This window comes from Quercus lobata, chromosome 8 (genome assembly GCF_001633185.2).
Source record: "Quercus lobata isolate SW786 chromosome 8, ValleyOak3.0 Primary Assembly, whole genome shotgun sequence".
Taxonomy (NCBI): Eukaryota; Viridiplantae; Streptophyta; class Magnoliopsida; order Fagales; family Fagaceae; genus Quercus; species Quercus lobata.
Genome location: NC_044911.1, coordinates 23,958,629 through 23,979,892, shown reverse-complemented (window position 1 = coordinate 23,979,892; position 21,264 = coordinate 23,958,629). Strand labels below are relative to the sequence as shown.

The 21,264-nt window shown below is 36.5% G+C and overlaps 1 protein-coding gene across 3 annotated transcripts in view; it reads right to left on the bottom strand.

The window, feature by feature from the left end:
• Positions 1-1,179: 1,179 nt before the first annotated feature.
• LOC115954948 (26S proteasome non-ATPase regulatory subunit 5) overlaps positions 1,180-21,264 on the bottom strand; it is a 30,783-nt gene continuing 10,698 nt past the window's right edge. Inside the window, exons 5-17 of one of the 3 annotated variants that reach the window (XM_031072960.1) lie at positions 20,932-21,035; positions 18,363-18,429; positions 18,193-18,264; positions 17,534-17,695; positions 16,714-16,787; positions 16,530-16,627; positions 15,234-15,341; positions 10,734-10,831; positions 5,683-5,820; positions 4,894-4,941; positions 4,242-4,356; positions 1,863-1,963; positions 1,180-1,703 (exon numbers count right to left, since the gene is read on the bottom strand). In XM_031072960.1, the coding sequence (XP_030928820.1) occupies positions 1,617-1,703; positions 1,863-1,963; positions 4,242-4,356; positions 4,894-4,941; positions 5,683-5,820; positions 10,734-10,831; positions 15,234-15,341; positions 16,530-16,627; positions 16,714-16,787; positions 17,534-17,695; positions 18,193-18,264; positions 18,363-18,429; positions 20,932-21,035 (1,272 nt within the window). In that variant the 3' untranslated portion in view covers positions 1,180-1,616. Of the gene's footprint in view, positions 1,704-1,862; positions 1,964-4,241; positions 4,357-4,759; positions 4,807-4,893; positions 4,942-5,682; positions 5,821-10,733; positions 10,832-15,233; positions 15,342-16,529; positions 16,628-16,713; positions 16,788-17,533; positions 17,696-18,192; positions 18,265-18,362; positions 18,430-20,931; positions 21,036-21,264 lie in introns of those variants that run through there. The other 2 variants (XM_031072961.1, XM_031072962.1) reach the window with 2 other exon arrangements.

Sequence of the window (21,264 nt, the reverse complement as noted above, 5' to 3'; positions counted from 1 at the left end):
GAGAAGGAAGAAGAACAAAGCGATCTGGTGCCGAAGAAGACAATCTGGTTGGAGAAGTAGGAAGAAGAACAAAGCGATCTGGTGCTGGTGGACGATCTGATCTTCAGCAAGTGGGTGGACAAAGAGACGAAGAACAGAGCAAGAATGCTGGAGCTCCGATCTGATCTGATCTTTAGCGTCTGGTGTTCTTCTTCTCCGTGTTTTCTTCTTTTGTTTTTTCTTTTTCTCCGTGGATCTGTTCATCTTCATGTACGAGTACCCACTGGAACTTGAGTCTTTAAGACTCGAGTTCCACGTGGAATTTTCGTACACATCACTAATTTAGAAGTCTGGAACTCGAGTTTTTAAAACTCGATTTGCTAGTGAACTCGAGTTTTAAAAACTCGAGATGTTAGTTTTCCACTTTCTTTCCTGGCTGGTCAATTAACAAAATTTTTCTAATAATAAAGTTAAATGGAAAAAAAATTCTACTGCCACAAAGAGCAAATATAAAAATAAATTGGTAATCTACTGCAGAACGACTTGAATCCTCGTTTAGCAATCCTCTCTCTAATTTCATTCCAAGGAGACCTACTAGTTTCCCCCAAAAGAAGAATGCTCCATTTCATTAAACGAGCTTGTATAACATATTAAGAGCTAGAGAGACCTCAACTTTTATATATGTTGATAGTCCATAATTTTATATTCTAAAATGACCAAGGAAAGTATTGCAAGAAAAATTTGCTAAATAGCATAATTTTTGAAAAAATTTACTAAATAACACATGGTCAAACTTATTTATATAGCACGTTTTTTGGAACTCGAGTTAGTCACAGTGCTTTTTGCCTAAAAATTATACTCTTTGGCCAAAAAAGGCCAAGTTTTGCGAGTACAACATAAATCCTTAGAGTTTGAGGGCATAATATCAACAGAAAATTCCATTGAACAATTTATGACAATTCTATTTTTTGCGGTTTAATACTCGTAGTATAAATATGCATACAAGTAATAATTGAAGGCAGTATAAACATGCACACGTAGTATAAATATGTACATGATTTGCAGTTGCAGTTAAGTTGACAACTGGAAAAAGATGCTGAAATTGCATACTAATGCGTTCCATTTGGACGACAATGTATCTCATGAGACCTACCCACGTGTGAAACCCTCACATATCACACATATCATAAGAGAGATGTCTCATAAAATAATTTTCCATTAGATCATTTCGTATTTGGATGTAGGAAACTATGGCAGAGAGTGAATAATACGGACCGTAGCTCTTGCAATTCAGCTTTTCTGAACTCACACAGTGAGTCCTTGATGTTCATATGTATCAAACATTCGTATTACAAGGCTTTTTACGGCCCTTCCAGTCACATTCATGTTAAGGTACCCTTGCAATTTGTTTGACAGGCATTTCTATGAATCTATAGCCCCTTTTTCATTTGGCAAGTAGAAACTATAGCCCATGACATGACAACCAACAGCGAAGAGTCAAGTATATTTTTACAAGGTCCTATACTTTTATGTCCTCATCAAACTGAAATGACATAGTTCTTGTGTACACCAAGGTTGGCAAAGGAATTTTTAAAAAGAACATGGTTAAATTGATCAGCTCACAGTAGCTGAATTATCTAAAATCTGTCAGCTGTCACTACTACAGGTTGAGCATCAACATGCTTTCTGGCAAGATATGGACCCCTTCTAACAGCTTCCTGCAACTGCAATAGGAAACAGTATTGTCACCACCCAAAAAAACAACACTTGGCAACGTTAACTGTTTCTTGCATTTTTTAAAGTAACTGGTTGGTTATTCTAGAACCCACTGCCCCCCCCCCCCCCCCCCCCCCCCCCCCAAAAAAAAAAAAAAAAAAAAAAACCTTTGCAGCTAGTCCAGCGAGAGCAGGATCATTGAGAAGTTTACTTGAGGACACAAAAGCCTTGTGGATTGATTGGCAGCATTTATATCTTGCTCCCATGCCTGAAAATATACTCTTCATTTTATTACTGGAAAACATAGTTGGAACAAAGATTCTAAAATAAGAGTGACCTTTTTGTTTTTCACCAGGACAGAAAGAAACCAGAAATCAAATAACTGAGAATAGCTAAAGTTCAAGAAATGCATAAAGTGTAGAGGAACTTCAAATAATGAAAAAGAAATAAGACAATTGATTTAAGAATCTACGCACACACAATTCAAGTAAATGACGGTTCTCATGGATTTCAATACTGAAATAGTTACAGACTATTGGTTTTACTTATAGTTCTTATAATTCCATATTTGAGCAAACCATTATAGAACAGCTTTTACTTTTTTCTTTTTTTCTTTTCCTTTAGCCTTAATAGTTGGAAAGCTAAAACATATGCAAGAAAAAACATAAAACAAAAGAATCCTGGTAGAAGAGACAAAAGAATGAGGTACACCAAACAGAAAAGCCTGAAAAAACCAACAAAACATAACCATAGTACCATAACATAATTACCCTAAACAAGTCTAGGAATGCCTAATTTGAAATTAAGATTCTTGGACTCCACTTTGAGTTCAAAACCCTCAAGTGCATGTGTAAGTTACTAATCAAATTTATATATATATATATATATATATATTGATAAGTAAGATAAGTCTATACTAAAAATACTACTTTATGCAAGAAGAGCACAAAGAAGTCAAATAGAACAAGCAAGAAAAAGAAAAGAACAGAAAATTAGATACAAGAGAGAAGATAACTAATGAACAAAGGGAGGGAATCATTAGATGTGACTCCCCTAGCCCGAGATCAATCAAACAGATAACCACTAAAGAAGCAAGCAATTGGTCTCCAAAACTATCCACATCCTCAAAAGTACCTCTTTTATGCTCCCCCCACAGACACCATATCAAGCATAACAAAACTAAATTCCAAATTTTCGACTAGTGCTGCCTAATTTGAAATTAAGATTCTTGGACTCCACTTTGGGTTCAAAACCCACAAGTGCATGTGTAACTTACTAATCAAATATATATATATATTTTTTGATAAGTAAGATAAGTCTATACTAAAAATACTACTTTATGCAAGAAGAGCACAAAGAAGTCAAATAGTACAAGCAAGAAAAAGAACAGAACAGAAAATTAGATACAAGAGAGAAGATAACTAATGAACAAAGGGAGGGAATCATTAGATGTGACTCCCCTAGCCCGAGATCACTCAAACAAATAACCACTAAAGAAGCAAGCAACTGGTCTCCAAAACTACCCACATCCTCAAAAGTACGTCTCTTACGCTCCCCCCATAGACACCATATCAAGCATAACAAAACTAAATTCCAAATGTTCGACTAGTGCTTCCCAACCAATTCCTCCAACCAAAAAGAACATTTGGTACCATTCTTGATAGGACTCAAGAAACTCCAAAGGATATAAAGACAAAACGCTACAACTAATGAGCATTCTTACAATAAAGCCGTAAATGATCCACTTTCTCTCCACAACAACGCATAACACACCAGTCAACAAAAGCAAAACCTTTTTTCCTCAAATTGTCACTAGTGAATATCTTAACCCAAGCTGCAGTCCAAGCAAAAAATGAGACTCACCAATGAGCCTTAACCCAAATAGCTTTCCATCTCATGCAATCCCCAGTTGAGTTTTTTTTTTTTTTTTTTTTTTTTTTTTTAAATGTACTGTTAGGCCATTAAGTTGGACTCTACTTCCATGTCCAGATGAATCCAGAACCACACATGGCCCCCCATGACTGTAGCACCAACATCAGAACATCTATCAGTTCAAGCTCTTCGCTCTCTTGCAAACATCAAGCCTTCACAAAAAGCCAAGCAATCTGCTACAGTTGCAGCATCCCACAATGAAACATGAAATTTCTATGATCAAACCACCTCAGAATCTGAAGGTGAAAGAGTTCAAACTCCCTTCTCTCCTCTTGCCTCAGCCCCCCAACCCATTCTCTCTCCTCCATTCCCAACCCTCCAATCTCTTCTCTCTGGCTATTTAAGACGATGCCAACTAGCAGTTTGGAGGAATCTCCTCAAAACTGGTTTGTAGTTAAACTTTGTCCTTCAAAAAATGGAGTCTCTTTCAATTAACCATGTCAGATATCAATTTCAATAACTAGTTGAGATGTCAAAACAATAATATCTAACTTATATTTTTTATTGTTATTGTTAAGAAATAATTGATTGCAGCAGCATGCAAAGATAATGTTAATATAAACACACAATGTGATGATTTAAGAAAGATTATAAACAGAGGCAAGAAAATCGACCTATTTTTGTGGTTTCAGTACTTGCGTCAGTCACTATATTTATAATCTCTTGTTTTGAGCAAATTTCCATCAGGAACCACAGCCGAGCCACCATACCAGTTATCACCCTATAACCCTGAAAATATTTATATGCAAAAGATAACCTCATATTTCTTTGATAAAGGGTCACTAGCAAGTACAAACACCAAAATACAGTACTTCACTAAAGGGCCATTACTCATTATTTTGTAAAAAGTTGTAACTTGATGTTGTTTACCTACTATCCTCATCCACAAATCCACAACATTAAAATAGATTGTGTCCAAAAAGGGAAAATACCATAGATCTAACAGAAAGAAGAAAACATTGAAATTCAACATCATGATTTCAATTGAAAGAACCTTCCCTTAAGGAGTACATAACTACAACCAGGCATATAAGCAGGTAAGATTGAATGACAGAAATAAAGTCAAATGATTTAAGAAAAACAAGGTCAATTCATTTTTGTTTTGTAGCACAAATAATTTATGGAATGGTACCTTGACACCTGAAGGGGTCAGTACAACTAATTACTTTGAAAGAAAACCTGTATTGTACATCAGCCCTGTAAAATTTCATATCTATAGCTACAGTAAGGGAAGAAAACCATAGCTCAAATGTATGAAATTCTCACCGCCAAACGAATTTCTGAATCCTGTTGAAGAACTGAAACCAAAAGGCCCTGCCAATAGACCAACAAATTGGTAAGACTTGTGTACATTTTAAAAACCAGGCACGTGAAAAATGAAAAGGAATCAAAATGACCGAGTTCCCAAACAAAAATCTGAGGAAGTGCAATCAAAGTGAGTGCATAAGGGGAAAAGTACAGCTGAATTCATGCAACAGGATTGAAACACAAACCTCAGGACCCTTAACTACGAAGGTTGACTGTGACAAGCTTTTACTCGGTATACTTCAATGGAAGAGTGAACTTTTTTTTCCTGACCTTTCCCCCATAATTGAAGGAGGGATATCTAAGTGAATTTTTTTCCTTGACTTTTCCCTCATTATCAAAGGAATGATATCTGTTAGAATAATAGTCAAATGATTATAATCACACTCTCCTAAGATTTTAAGCTTTTTGGCACAAATGAGAGTTTATCATGATATAAGAACAAGTGATACTAAGTTCAAACCCCATCTCCATTGTACCTTACGTTTAAAGACTAAATGCTTTCCTTGTTGAGCCCCACTTACTAAGGGAGATTTTGAGACCATTATGAGGGGAGTGTTAGAATAATAATTCAATGATTAAATTCATCACTTCTAAAAATTTAAGCTTTTGGAACAAGTGCTAGTTTATCAATATCACCCAATGTTGTTCCAATAAAAATTATATATATATATATACACACACACACACCAATGATTGAAATGATATGAACAGAAGATATGAAAAGAATATTAAAAAGAAAATACTTACAGATGGTGTCAGCTTTGAACTCTTGGATGCTGTTATATACATTAAGCGTCGCAAGCTTTCTTCTGCATCTCCATTAAGTAAAATTTTATTTTCTGGTCTTGATTCTCCTGCTATGTTTCCAAGAGCATGCAGTGCAGACTGTGTTTGCCATTTAAGAATATTTCAGAATTATAGAAGAAGCCTAGAATGTGTCAAGTCAAGATTTGCTCAAAATTCTAAAAATAGGATTTCTTGTTACACAAGTCGTAAGCATTTTAGGTCATAATGCTGGGGATAAATGTTATATCCTATTCTCCATTCTACAAACAAAATTCAATGAGATAATACAATTCTACATGTTAGATCTCAGTTTCTTTCTTTTCTTTTTCATCTCTCTTCCCCATTTCTCTTTGTTTTCTTTCCCTTTTTGTTTTTGGTCTACCCTTTTTTTCTGATGGGTACCAGTCTATAATAAATTACAGGATTTTAAGCATGGATATAGCAAAAATCTTTTTTTTTTTGATAAGTAATAAAGATGTATATTCAAAAAGTACCTCATGCAAAAAGGAAAAAGGCAAATCAAAGATTACAGAAGAGAATAGAAAAAACAAAGAAAATACTAATTACAAAGGAGAGAACTAAAGAACATACGGCTCTATCACCAAAGGTGAGTCCCTCAACCCTAGACTAGTCAAAAAGGGAGCCACTGAAAGAAGCAAGCAACTAGTTGTCAAAGCTTTCCATGTCCTCAAACGTCTGCCAATTTCGCTCCCTCCAAATACACCACATTAAGCACAACGGAACTAAATTCCAAATGCTAGAAGAGTGCTTTCCAAACCAATTCCTCCAACCAAAAAGAGTATCTAAAACCGACCTTGGCAAGACCCTTGAAATCCCAAAAGATCTAAAAATCAAACTCCACAACCAATAAGCCTTTCCACAATGAAGTAGCCAATGATCCACTGTCTCCCCATTACAATGACACATAATGCACTAGTCAACAAAATCAAATCTACCCCGCAAATTGTCACCTGTAAGAATCTTATCCCAAACTGCGGTCCAAACAAAGAAAGAAATATGCCAAGGAGCCTTAGGGGTTATTTGGTTTTTCAGTTTCCATAACCCAAAACTCAAAAAATGGTGGGTCCCACGGCTGAGTAGTGTGTTTGAATGTGTTTCCAGATTTTGTTTCCATCACTCAATTATCTGATTTTTGAGTGATAAGTTATGGAAACTGAAAACACATTTTAGGTGTTTTCAAGTTATCAAAACTCAGTTTTCATGGCATTTTTGTAATTAAACACACATGGGTGGGACCCACAGTTAGAGCAAAGTCACACCAATGCGTCTTTTGATGGCTCTCTTCAACGACTCTCTTCACACTTCACACTACCAAATCACAACTCCATTTTCATACCACCACAAGTCCGAGCTTGCCTCTACCCTGCCCTCACCTCCTCACACACGCAATCACTAATCGGAGCTCAGCCAACCCACACCGCCCAGACCTCGAAAACACCCTTATCGCGCCACTGCACCGATCTTCCTCCCCGACCCCTTTCTCAGCCTTTTCACCACTCCGAAGGTATTTTATACATCTGATTTGTTGGTAATAGGGTGGTATTTCGCATGGTTTAGATCTATTTCAACCCATAAGGGGTGATTCATGGTTGGGTGTTTGCTTCTCTGTTTTATTTTTTTTCTTTTATTGATGTTTGGGTTTTCGTTTCTTCAGGTTGGGGGTTTTGAGAAGTTCTCAAGGGCTTCGTGCTTGCTAGGATGTGTGAGGCATCTGGTGTTTTTGTTCTCCATCCGTCCTGAGTCCACCGTCAGCACCATTAATGGTTTGTCTCATAAGAAGAGGGAAAAATGAAAAACAATGGGTAAGCATAACAATAGGGAAAAACTAAAAATGGGGAAGTAGCACCGTTTTCTCAAAACCCAAATGCCAAAAACAATAGGGAAGTAGCACCGTCTTGGGTTGGAGGGATCATCAATGACGAATTGGGGAAATGGGTCACCTGTCTTCACACTTCGTCGGCACCACTGGGTCACGATGGAGGAGATCGCGCCACCACTACATGTCGGAGGAGATAGATCATCCATGACAATGGAGATCGGCGTCCAAACTTCTTCTATTTTAGCTGGGTTCAAATTTGTGTTTTGGGAGAGTAGCTGGGTTCGGGTTTGTGTTTTGGGAGAGTAACAGGGCTAAAGGGGTGAAGGGGAAATGAGGAGTGAAGAAAATGGTGGGGAATGAGGGTTCCGCGAGTAGGCTAACAGAAGGCTCTAACCAAGTGCTCAGGTATGGGTCCCACAAAAAATAGAAATATTTGAGATATGAGAAGCTGAAAACAGTGTGCCAAACATGTGGGGTTTAGAAAATTGGGGCATTTTAAGTGGATGAGTGATGAGTGACGAAAATTGAGTGAGGAGTGATGAGTGATGGTTTTTTTTTAAACCAAACAACCCCTTAACCTTCCAAATACCTTTCCAAAGAAAAATAATGGGCAAGGGACCTCGTAACTTATTATAAAACGAGCAGATATCAAAATCCCCATTCTTTGTCAACTTCCATCTCATACGGTCTCCATTTTCAATTGGAGGTAAATTAGAACCCAAAGTATGAAGAAATTCATCCACAACACCCATCTCCCAATCATTTGGTCTCCGAATGAAACAAACATCCCAACTTCTCTGTTCCTCAATCCCCCAACCGTTTAAGAGAAGAGGCCACAAAGGCTTCTCTATTGGAAGCAATCCCAAACACAACCGGGAAGGTCAGTTGGAGTGGTGAATCCCCACACCACCAATCTATCCAAAACTTCACTCTATCCCCCACCCCCACCCCTACCTCAAACTTAATATTTTTGCTAAAAACCTCCCAACCCATTCGGATACTTCTCCACAAACCACACCCATGTGCAACTCTACCTAGCTTGGAAGTCCATCCCCCCCCATCTTCCCCAAACTTCAAAGCTACAACCCTTCTCCAAAGCCTTGTCCCCTCAACCCCAAACCGCTATAACCACCAATTGAAAATATTCCTAGAACTGGATTACCTAAATTAATGTCACATCTCTTTTGGGGGGAGGGGAATAATAAAGTTCATATCTAAGACACACGGACATTATGAAATACACAACGACAGGGAAATGCTTGAAAAATTATGATAACACATTGTGTGAACACACCATTAATTAATTAATAAATGAAAAAATATATATATATAGGTATATTTTATATACTATGCAAATTTGTGTTTATTTTAGGTTTTTTTTTTAAAATAATAAGTATAAAAAATTTAATAGTAAACAATGAATTTGATTATAAAATATATTAGGCATATATAGTTTGACACATTGACCCCAACCCCAAAGGTCCCTCTGTTAGATACAAAGAAAGACCCATCATTGTCGGCCAAGCCACTCTCTTTCTTAGTCTCTCAACTCATATGGATAATGTCTTAAGAGAAAAATTGAGGGTGAGCAGCAGTATGTCCCAATCCTTGCTCAAATTTGTGTCAAAAAAGCTGATGGTGATGAGAGTGGCTTGGATGGAGGCTGATAAACTTTGAGCAGCACCAATGCGCTTTCTATGAAAGTTGAACTAAGTCACTGGAGTGCAGGTCAAGTAAGAGAGAAAATCGAGTGAGAGTGACGTAGGACAAAGGGAACAAAGTCAAATTATGGCAATTCTAGACATCTTGGATTTTGAGGATTTATGGTTAGGTTTTGGTGGGAAAATGGCTGAAATATAATTAGGAATACAAGATTTTTATTAGTAAAAAGAGAACTAGGATTTGGGAAATGATATTTAGGCACTTTATGGGGGTATTTGGGGCTAAGTGATGGATGGGTGGTTTAGGTTCTGAAGTTTTGGATTTTAGGGTTTAAAATATTTGGAAGCCTAAGGTCACTGCTAGAATTGCTTTTTTTTTGTCTGGACTGCAGGTTTGAAGAATATTTTGACAATTGATAATCTTTGGAAATGGAAGATATGGATTTTAGATTGGTGTTGTATGTGTGAAAGAAATGGGAAATCAGTAGACAACCTTCTTATCCATTCACTTTTGATTTGTGGTCTATGGTGTTTACCTTGTTTGGCATTTAATGGGTTATGCCGAAGACTGTGGTGGAGCTATTGGCTTGTTGGCAAGGAAAGTTTGGACGGCATCGGAATATTGCTATTTGGATGGTTGTTCCTCATTGTTTGATGTGGTGCATTTGACGGAAGATGAATAATCGGCATTTTGAGGATTCCAAAAATACAGTTCCAGATCTTAAATCCTTCTTTTTAAGACTCTTTTGGACTGGGCTGTAGTGTTAGGTTTTCGTTCTTTCTTTTCAATTCATGGTTTTATGGACTTTTTTACTTTATGTGCTTGAGTTGTATTTTGTCCCTAATGTATACTACCTATATACTCAGGTGACACTTCTCTTCTTTTTTTAATATATTTTTTTATTTCTCATCAAAAAAAATATATTTTACACATCAAGATGCGTTTGTAAGGTTTAAAGTTGCTGGGAATTTAAAGAATGGAACAAAAAATAAAACAATAAACTTTTAGGTATCACACCTTAGAGAAGGTTGTGTCACACAAATCTTAAACAAAGCTTGACATTAAGTCAACCTTCTTGTGTTGCTAAGGAATGGATGGTGTTTAGAAATGGCGGGGTTTGTAAGTGAGAGTATTAAAGAATTGACCGGTTCAGATTGCTGGCATTGCCCCAGTTACAGGTATTTATAAAGGAGTTTTTACAATGTCTCTACCAATGATAGGCCAAAAAACAAGATCCTTGTAGCTCAACTAGCACCGGATGTTCCCAACAGAGATGTTTAGGATTCAAATCCCCCCACCCTCAATTATCAATTTATCAAAGAGAGAAAGAGAGGTAAAGGTTGCTCAACCATCTAATAACTAACTTTTTGCCCTCTAACTTCTGCTTGTCTTAAAATATATTACTTCTAGAACCAAATCAAAAAGTGATAAGCAGCATTAAAAATTAAAAATAAAAAGAGGAGATTAACCAAAAAATACAAAGGTAATGTGAAAGGATTTGCATGTTCACCAGCTGTTTGCCATGTCCTTGCCGATCGAAAGCAGCAACAATAACATGTCTTGCAGCAGGTGGTGAACTTGAGAGTAGCAAAACAGCTCCTTCGATCGCTAAAAACATTACAAAAAAGCAGATATTAAATTTGCATAATGCATATTAAAAGATGGCACAAAAGATGTTTGCGATAAAAGCAAGCTAACTTAACAAAGAGAATTATTGACATGGAGATACAGAACAAGGAGGATGAGTTGTCCCTTATTCCCAACATTTTTTTTTTTTTTGATGACGTAAGAGAACTTCACTCAAATTATTTGCAAGTCATAGAGGATATTGTACAACAATCCTCACAGTTAATCAAACTCCTATTGGAATTGACCCCACCCACTAGAACCAGTTACTGGGTAATCCAAGGGTTTTTCACCCTGACAAGCTAAGCAGTTTATCCTCATGCCCATAAATAATAAGAAACTCTGAAACTTGGGATATTTAACTATTTTAATGAAGATTTACTGCAAGGTATATGCAAAAAGTCATCACAAATCTGTGCAGTCATAAAGGAATATCCCAACTTAGTAGATTCAGATGCACACAAGTAAATCTTATTGAGGAATGACAAAATTTTCAGAAATGCTTACATAAGAAAGTGCACCATTTCACTCACAAAATAGACCATGTGACTGCATATTTTGTAGTCAATATCGTACTGGATACCATTTCGGTTTGGTCGGGAATGAGATATTTCAAATACTGTTTAATACAAGTGTACTATTTTGGGGTTACCACGATATATATAAATATATATTTAATCAGAGTCCAAGAGCTCTACCCTATTTAAAAATGTAAGCCAAGATTCTAATTATTTTTAAGCCTATGTCCTGGGCCCATTTGACAACCAAATAAGCACACAAATTTCAAGCCACAACAATTGACCATAAAAGGACAATAAATTGGTCATGCATGGCAAAATGTTAGCCACACCCATCGTAAGATTGCGTGGCTAGATATTAGCCACACCCACCAAGATATTTATCTAAATTAGGATTTCATCAAATCAAAAAAATAAATAAATAAAAGAAGAAGAAATTCAGTTATGACTTTTAACGGGGACGACAAATAAAAAACGAAGTGGTAAGTGTGGGTGTGGGTGTGGGTGTGGGTGTGGGTGTGTGGGTGTGAGTGTGAGTGTGAGTGTGAGTGGCGTTACAGCAACAGAACCAGAGGCTGTGGGTGGCATTGTTTTCATCACACAGGCTGCCAGTGAGAGGCAAAGAGAGAATGAAGGCTGGGAGCTTAAGGAGAATGAAGGAGGGCCGAAAGAAAAGGGGGTTTCTGCATCTTTTGGAGGGCAAAATTACATGAACACTCTCTCCTTTCTCAGAAATTTGCAAAGAAACCAGTTTATTTTGTATCAGCCCGTTATGCATTTACCAACCAAAATCTAAAAATTCCTCCAATATCACCAAATGCAGTGGTGGCGCCACGTTCATTTCAAGGTGTTCCTGTACGTTCATTTCAAGGTGTTCCCAGGAATACCCTGAACTGAAAAAAAAAATATATATATATATAATAATAATTAAAAAAAATTTATTTGTTTACCCTTTAAAGAAAAAGTAGGAACACCCTAAAAAAAAAATTTATTTGTTCTACTTTCAAGCAAAAAAAAAAAAAATTTGTAACAGAGCAAGTGGCAAGCCCACGGATTCTCAAAGAAAAAAAACAACAGATGGCAAGCCCACCGCAAGCCCAACAGATGATAGCAAACCCAATAACCCACGAATTCTCACCAAAAAAAAAAAAAAAAAAAAAAAAGAACCTAACCTAATATACTGAAATTAGATCAGGCCTCAAACACTTCACACTTCACAGACACAAAAACTTCATAGACGCAACAACCAACAGACGACAACAACCAACAGAACGGACGACAGAGTAGGAGATCGCCAAATCGGGCCTCAAAGGCTCAAACTTGATCTCCCATTCAAACGGAAGCTACACCTCGACGTGCTACCCCGCCTGCCCGATCAGTCCTCCTCAGTTCCTCACCTCGCCACTATGCCTGACGGCGCCGCCCCTCAGGTATTTCATCTCTGTGACCTAGTCTCAATCTCTCTACTCTTTATCTGAAGAGGGAAGAATGAAAGTGAAAAAATGATATTATGAAATCACTGACTCAGACTCTCTCTCTCTCTCTTTTTAAGACTTTGAACTATGATTGTCATTTGTCTATTGCTTTTGCCTCTTGCTTAGTTTACTTTATAAATTTTTATTAATATTTGCCCTATTTTTGGAGTTATCCGTTGGTGTTGGTGTTGGTGTTAGTGTTGGTGTTGGTGTTGGTGAGATAAATTAATTGTCTTTTTTTAGTGTTGGTGTTGGTATCTTTTGGTGAGATACAATTAATTGGCTTTATCTAATTGGCTCTAGTCTTGTGATTGGGGCCATGGGGTATTGGGGCTTGTCTGTTGAATTGGGGGGTGAATGGAGGCATGCGGCCGAGGTAAATGCACATGGGTGTGTGGCTGTGTGCTAGTGCAGCAATGCAACTAATAATTAATAAACAATCATTTAATTAACCAATAATTAATTGGAGGAAGCAACTAATAAATAATAATTAATAATTTAATTAACCAATACATTATAAAAGACAAACAAATTAAATTATGTTACTATGTTAGGCTAAACAACAATTAATAATTTTAATATAACAAATTATAGTTTATAAAAGACAAACAAATTAATAAAACAACTAAACAACAATAATTAATAATTTTATTAATATTTCAAATGAACTTATAGTTTATTGTTTATTCTTTTGCTAGAATTATAGACAAATATTTGATAAGAAAACCATGTGCCCAAAAAAAAAATTTCTGGGAAAAATTTTTAGGAACATCCTTGGAAAAATTCCTAGAGTCGCCACTGACCAAATTGACCCAGTATGGACTGGTAATTGGAGCGGCACGAAACAGCCACATTCCTGTACTGGCCTGGGTACCGATACGGAAAGTTCCAACCATACCAACTGATAATGTTCAAAATTGACTCACTCCTATTGTAGAACCCTTGTGAAAGCTATATTCCTACTATACATGTCAATCTTAGAAAACTGACATACTCTAATAGACATTGATGTCTCACTTGCATCTTGAATGTTTAGTTTACCATACTACACTCAAGTAATCATATCAATAATTATCTACCACATAGGCTTAAGCTGTGGTAGCAGTACAGCTCCTTGGATTACTGAAAGCATCAAAAAGAAGCAAATATTAAATTTGCATAATAAAATATTGCACAAAAGTGTGTGAGATATAATCATGCAACTGGAACAAAGACTATTATTGAAAATGTTCACATAAGATACAGAGCCAGGAGAATAAGTTGTCCTTTAACTCAGGAAATTTAACTATTTCAATTAAGATTTACTGCAAGGAATGTGCAAAAAGTCATCACAAATCTGTGCAGTCATAAGGGAAAACCCTAACTTAATAGTCATAAGTAAATCTTGTTGAGGAATCAGAATAATTTCAGAAAAGCTAACATCAAAGGAAACTGCCCCATTCACTCACGAAATAGATCATGTGACTGCATATTGTAGAACCCAAAGCTATATTCCTGCTACACATCAATCTTAGAAAACTACAGTCTACATACTACAATAGACATGATGTCTCACTTGTGTATTGATTTTTTTTTTTTTTTTTTAAGTGTATTAAATGTTTAGTTTGCCATATTACTCCCAAGCAACCATGTCAAAAATCATCTCCTGCAAAAGCTTAAGCAGTGAGGAAGTGGGTGAACAGTGAATGTCAAGCAGAAACTAACACATCACCTTAGAGGCAGGCCCAAAACAAAAACAGACAAGTGGGGGTTCCCACTATTCAAAACAACCTTTGAGGCAAACAAGACTGATACATGATAGTAACCACTTGTTTCACAAGCTTAAGTTGTCAAGATATAGGTCAACAATGTAATAAAACACATAGAACTTGCTAGCAAACCATAGACAACTTTCAACTAGAAATTCAGAATTACAAATTGTTCACCACAAATGCTTTTGTCATGCTTGACAAGACCTAATATACAATGCTTAATACCAATTTTTCTGGATGAATGCCAGATGAGAGTTTGATTTGGAGAAAGACAGCCAGCCATGACAAAAGATCATAATTTTCAATACAAGTCAAACGGAAGGCAAGACACAGTTTCAACATACCATCTTCTATCAGGTTGGTGTTGTCATATATAACCAGATAGGATTATAGAATTTCAACCACATTATGCATGGTCATGGACACAAATGCTGCACCCTGATCACACTCTGACATGGACGCAACCTCTTGCCTCAGAACAAAAACAGAGATGAATGTTTACGCTAGTGAACTTTGCACATTGAAGAGAGATGAGAGACACAAAACAGTATTCTTTTGTAGGTAAATACAACTCATGTACCAAAACAAAATTGAACAAATGACATACACCTCAGCCTATAGCAGTTAGTGACATACTTACATGACCCTATTTGACCCAATGCTTCAAGTGCAGATTCACTTTCATCTGTATCTTGACTTTCTGACAACTCAAGTATTTTATCAAGGGCTGAAATCACAATCTTAATACCTGAATTCAGAAGAAAAATTACCACAATAAGAGAACACGTTGGAATCTTTCAATTAATAGTCATGTACTTTTCAAGGTTAATTAATCACAATAAGGAGCTTCAAGTAATCTTACATAGTCTAATGGAACAAAATGTTTGTCTAATCATTAAAAAAATACAAAAAGTAAAACTTCTAGTAAATAATCCCACATCAGGTCAACAAAGAAAGTATCTACACGCAATGAAATTTAACAATGATGTGTCCTGACCCTAGTAAAATAATTGAAACCCAGACTGAACCAACAAGCAACCCTCCAGACGATCATATCCTTCCATCCTCTCTCTTTTGCATGGTTGGTTGTGATGCAGCTAAAAAAGAGCTAAAAACAAGATCAAACACCAAAAGAACCAAAATTTATGGTAATCGTTCCGATGGGCCTTCTTGCCACCTTTCATGGGCTACTATAGATATTATAGAATCTTATTATTATGTTACTTTAGGTTAGAAAGTTGCTGGATCAGCTTAATTAAGTTTTACAAGAATAAGGGCAATCTGTTAATTTTCAGATTTTCTGGAATGCACTGAAATAGGCTGTACCAGATGCCCATGAATTTATTTTATGTTTTGAGTCCTTTTCTATTTGGTCTAGAACTTTTAATTACTTTTCTTTGTTACTGGGTCCCATCCAAGAACCCTTCAAGAAATTATCAAGGATCCAAATTTTTAGTGCTGAATTTCTAGAGGTCCTACATCAGTTGACTATCAAAGCAAAATGGTAGGAAGCGTTAGGCCAGTGCTCAACTAGGTTTAAAATTGCTCTTCCAAATGCCAAATGCTGAGCAGGCTTATGTAGAGTTAGAAACTACCATTTCCAGTTATGGCACCACATAAAAATTAGTTGGAAGACCTACGGGCAGGACTGGAATGTTTAAAGTGGTCTTAAAGTCTTCCTTGAAGATAGAATGCCCAACGACTTTTTTTGTCATTTCAGAAGCTGCAACACACAGAGTGCCCAGATCACAGATAAGAGTAGCAATCCATAACAACCAGGCTGCAGTATATTTAATATTCAGGAGGAAAAAGAAATGGTAGTTATTCCATGCCCCTTCACATATCTAGAAAGGTTGGGACATGGGTAATAGAAGCAAAACTGCAATTTCTTCAGAAAAAAAATTTTTAGTGACTTCAGATACACTAGAAGTCTTACTAGATTCATCAATAAATGTATAAATATTCTCCCTGGACAGAAGCCTTCCACTTATCATCATCGCCCTCGATCTTAAAATTGATTCGGTTGATGTGCTGCTGCCATGAAAATATTTTGTGAACACAAGTATAAATAAACAAACAAACAAAAAATACTATAATTGAATATGCTCTCAAACATGTACCTGATGATAGAACAAAGTAAATGAAGAAGGGTGGTTCTTGACAAGAACTCCGTTCCATGCTGAAATTCTGCCAACTTCATTCATGGGTACATATAATAAGGACATTAAAAAGCATAAGGTAAGAATTCAAGAAACAAAGATGATCATTAAGTGAAGAATGGAGAGAAAGTAAGTAATGGAGAGAAAGTAAGTAGGCAATCAGTGCCAACAAAGGAAGTTCCACATTTATGTTTAATTTTTGTAATAAATGAAAAATAAAACAGAGAATTCAGTTGACTTGAAACTAATGAAACCTCAATCATTAAGATAAAAGACTGAGATTCTTCCAGGAAAACGATTCCAATAGAAAGGTAATGAAATTTTGAACAAGGTGACAGCAACATCTAGTTACCATGTATTTCAATGTAATTAAATACATGGTAGCATAAATTGCTTTCACACGTCTTGTATGACTTTACTCCACATCGCTGTTGGTCGCATGGCCAATGGCATGTGTGATTCCATAGTTCCAATTTCTAATTTCTTACATTATTTCAGTACGCACAATATAGAACTATTTTTCCAATCTAATTTCCTATATACCGCACCTAGGACAATGGAGATTACTTCCATAATCTTTCCATCTTGATATATTTTGTGTTCATAACTTCATATGCTTGCAGAGAATCATAATCATCGTAATTATGCACTAATACTGCAAACAAATGAAGTTAAGACTTGAGACATTTCCGGTCAATATATCAATAGAAAATGTTCCGGCATAGTGAAAGTCAATAAGTGCGGAGAGAGAGAGACTATGAAATGATAATCAGCAGCCAACCTCATACAACAGCTCCAAAGCACTTAATGTGACAAGGGTATCGTTTGTATTGTTGATTTCTGCCTCAAACAAATTAAGTAGATTTGAATTGTAAATGGTGGATGCCACAGAGTTGGAAATAGAGAATAGCTTCACTATTAAAACCAAAACTCGAACCCGTCCCTGAAAAATTTAATAGAGTGAGAAGGAAGAATACCAGCACTAAGAAAATAATCATGATTCAGAGATAGCACACATTGATGGTGGCCAGCATTACTCATTGACATGTATAAACTCAAAATATGGCACCTGATAGAAACAAAATTTACATAACCAGTGTGAAACTAAAATTATTGGGCAAAGATGCTAACAAAATATCTGTGTCCTCAACCCCCCCCCGTTTCCCCCCCCCATTTCTCAAAAAAAAAAAAAGGGCTGTGTCCGAATTATAAATTGCCTAAACAAAATAGCAGAAACATTTAACACTCACTTTGGCAGCATGTTCCTACCTCACATACTTGTTACTTGCATAATTTCTCCCCCCTCCTCCCCTCTTCCTCCCCCCCCCCCCCCCCCCGGCAGGGGGAAAAAAAAGGAGAGAACGAGAGAGAGTTAGCAATTGTCAGCTGGTTAGAGGCTAGAGTCCCATGACCATACTTAAAATCAAAAAAGTACCATACCAGTGATGAACATCGGGCTGCCATATTTCCAAGATGCATAGCTTCGTTGTTATTAGCTGGGAAGATGATATCCTACATAAATTTCAGGTAACATATGGCGATGAAGATTTTGGCAGATTATAAAGTAATGCCATGCAATGAAATTTGGCTTCATAGGTTTTTTTCCCTACCATCCCTTCAGGAGAGCCAGCTAACTTCTTGATTGCATCCATTGATGCAGCTGCCACTTGTTCATTGCTACATCAAATAAACCACTGTCAAATTTGCTTATATACAAATAATACAATATATAACTTTTAAGGGCAAAACAGATGTCATAACTTAAGCACGTTTCAATTACATGCAGACAGACAATACCTAATAAAAAATAGAAAGTGAAGGAGTCTTTTGAGAAGAGATGGTTTATCTTATGCCCCCACAAAAGTAGCTCCAAAAATATATTAATGGGTAAATTGCACTTCCCCCATTAATTATAGGGCAGTTGCAATGTTGCCCTGTAGCAATGACCACCCTTATATCTTCGTAATAAGCACTACACCCCCCCCCAATTAGTATTTTCTATCTAATTAACAAAAAATTCTTTTTTCTTTTTGAAAAAAATGTCCTAACCCATACGTTAACAAGCACATCACATGAAAAATGAGGACCATAATACCCTCTAGCAACAAACACATCACATTCACAATGATTGCCCTTCAAATTGTGCATGTGATGTGTTTGTTATTGGAGGGTGTTAGGACATTAACGTGTGAGTTTGGGTGCAATAAATCTTGTTAGAAATGATTGTCTTCTATCAAGGGGGGCCTTTTGCCTATATCTATGTTGGAGATAAATCTTGTCATCAACTCTCTATTACCAGGTGCAATAAATGGTACTACCGGCCTCAGGGTAGGTTGAATTCCAATACAAATTTTTAACACACACAAGGTCTACTTACCATAACTAATTCAGTTGAAGAAACCTTTAATGTTGCAATACTGGCAATCTAGGTCTATTGGTTGTGGGAATATTTTGACATTCCAGATTGGCCAAATTATTTTACCCATTCTACTAGGTTTTTGTCTAATACTATAGACATTAAAACTGAAGTTAGTGACATTAGTAGTGGGATTGAAGGAGGCAATAAACTGGAACTTTTAACATATATTGAAAGCTAGCAATGTCATGACCCAAGAAAAGTACTAACCACATCTGCACTACACCCCCCAAAAAAACTAATTAAGTTACAATTAGAACTCTTCATAGCTGCTTATATAGCCTAGATCCACCTAGTACACATCCAATTTGGGACTCAACATACACCACACAACTTATACCCATACAATCCAATCCAATTGATTCATACAATCCGAGGTATCACAGGTAATGGTAACACAAGTAATGGGGTAGAGCATGAGGGAAAAGGGTAGGAGCTTGAGTAGCTCAAAATTCTCGAAAGACCTGTTCAATTTTATTTAACTCATTCAAGTAGATACTAAGATAGGCCGACTTTAGAGGCAGACTCTGAGGGCTGTTGGAAACTTTGATATGGATGTCATGAATCTTAGTGTGCTTCATTTTCGTGTTCTAGGAAATTTTCGTTGTTTCAATTCTGGTGGTCTTCTCCTTCATCATAGGAATTATCTTCCTTGATTTTGTCTTTACATTACCTTTCCTATCTCAATCATATCTCATCTTACTAAAAAATACAAATTCATAGGGAGTAAAGAGACGCCATGGTCTTAATAGAAAAGCCATTTACAGTCCCATCTACAAGACTTTTTTGAGCTCTTCAACAACAACCAAGCCTTAGTTCCAAAATTTTGGAAACACCTATATATCCTCAACAAACTAGTCATGGCCAATCACATGTATTCTTTTCTGCCACTCTATTCTATTCAAAAGCACTAGACTTTTCTTTCTCAAATACAAGGAAGTAGGCATAGACAATATTTTGTAAAACAAATCCACGAGACACTGACTCCCAGATCAGCTAACCACTCTTTGTAAGGCAGAGCTACTTTCTGATCCCCAATGACAATATCGTCACCAGTGGGATTGGGGGCTATGAGTTGAACTGAACTAGACCTGTAATCAAAACTGTGGACATGGGTTAACTCCTATCCTGTAGGGACTATCCCCCATTGAATCGAGCATGTCCTTTTTAACTAATTCTATTAACGTTATTTTTTGTCTTCCGCTACCTTTTTCATTCCCCCAACTTGAATCAACTCACTCTTTCTCATTGGTAAATTAATTGCTCTCCTCTGAACATGACCAAACCATCTCGAGCGACTCTCCCTCATCTTTTCATTAATAGGGGTCACCCCCTTAAGCTAATTTCATCATTTTGAATCACATCTTTCGACTCTCCTTGTATTTCCACTAATCTATTTTAAACTCTTACAACAAGAAGCCTTAATTCCAAATTTTTGGGTTCTACTATGGATCCTCAATAGATAGTTAGGTTCAACCACGTGTGTGTGTGTGTGTGTGAGAGAGAGAGAGGGGGGGGGGGGGGCAGGAACAAGAGAAAATGTAATGACGTGTAAATAACAACCTCAATGACCAACACTAACATAAATTCAAACAAGAAATAATTAAAGATAAATACAAACGGGAAAGAATAATCAATACTGAATGTGCACCATAATTGCAAAAAGCTATATATCTTACCCATAGATGGTGCAATTGAACAAGTATTTCAAGTATATATAACAATTAGTATGCACCACAATTGTAAAAAGCAGTATTTCCTACCCATTTAGGAGGCAATCAAGCAAAAGAGGATATACATCATGGTCAACTATTAGCCGTGCAGGAGAAATAGTATTGTCATCAAAATGCTCCAAAAGGCATGTAACCTGCATAAAAGTATTTCCACTTGCATTAATTAATAACTTTGCATAAGTATGTACATTAATGTTTACAAAACTTCAATGCTAGGATTAAGCAATCTCAAAAATGTGCAAACACAGCTCAAGCATGGACAGGAACTGGAAAGCTGGCATAGAGGTGTGAACAAAGAAGAAAATATATAATGGACGAGTAGTAAGCCATATTGTTAAGCCAGATCCTCTCAACAAAGGGTTC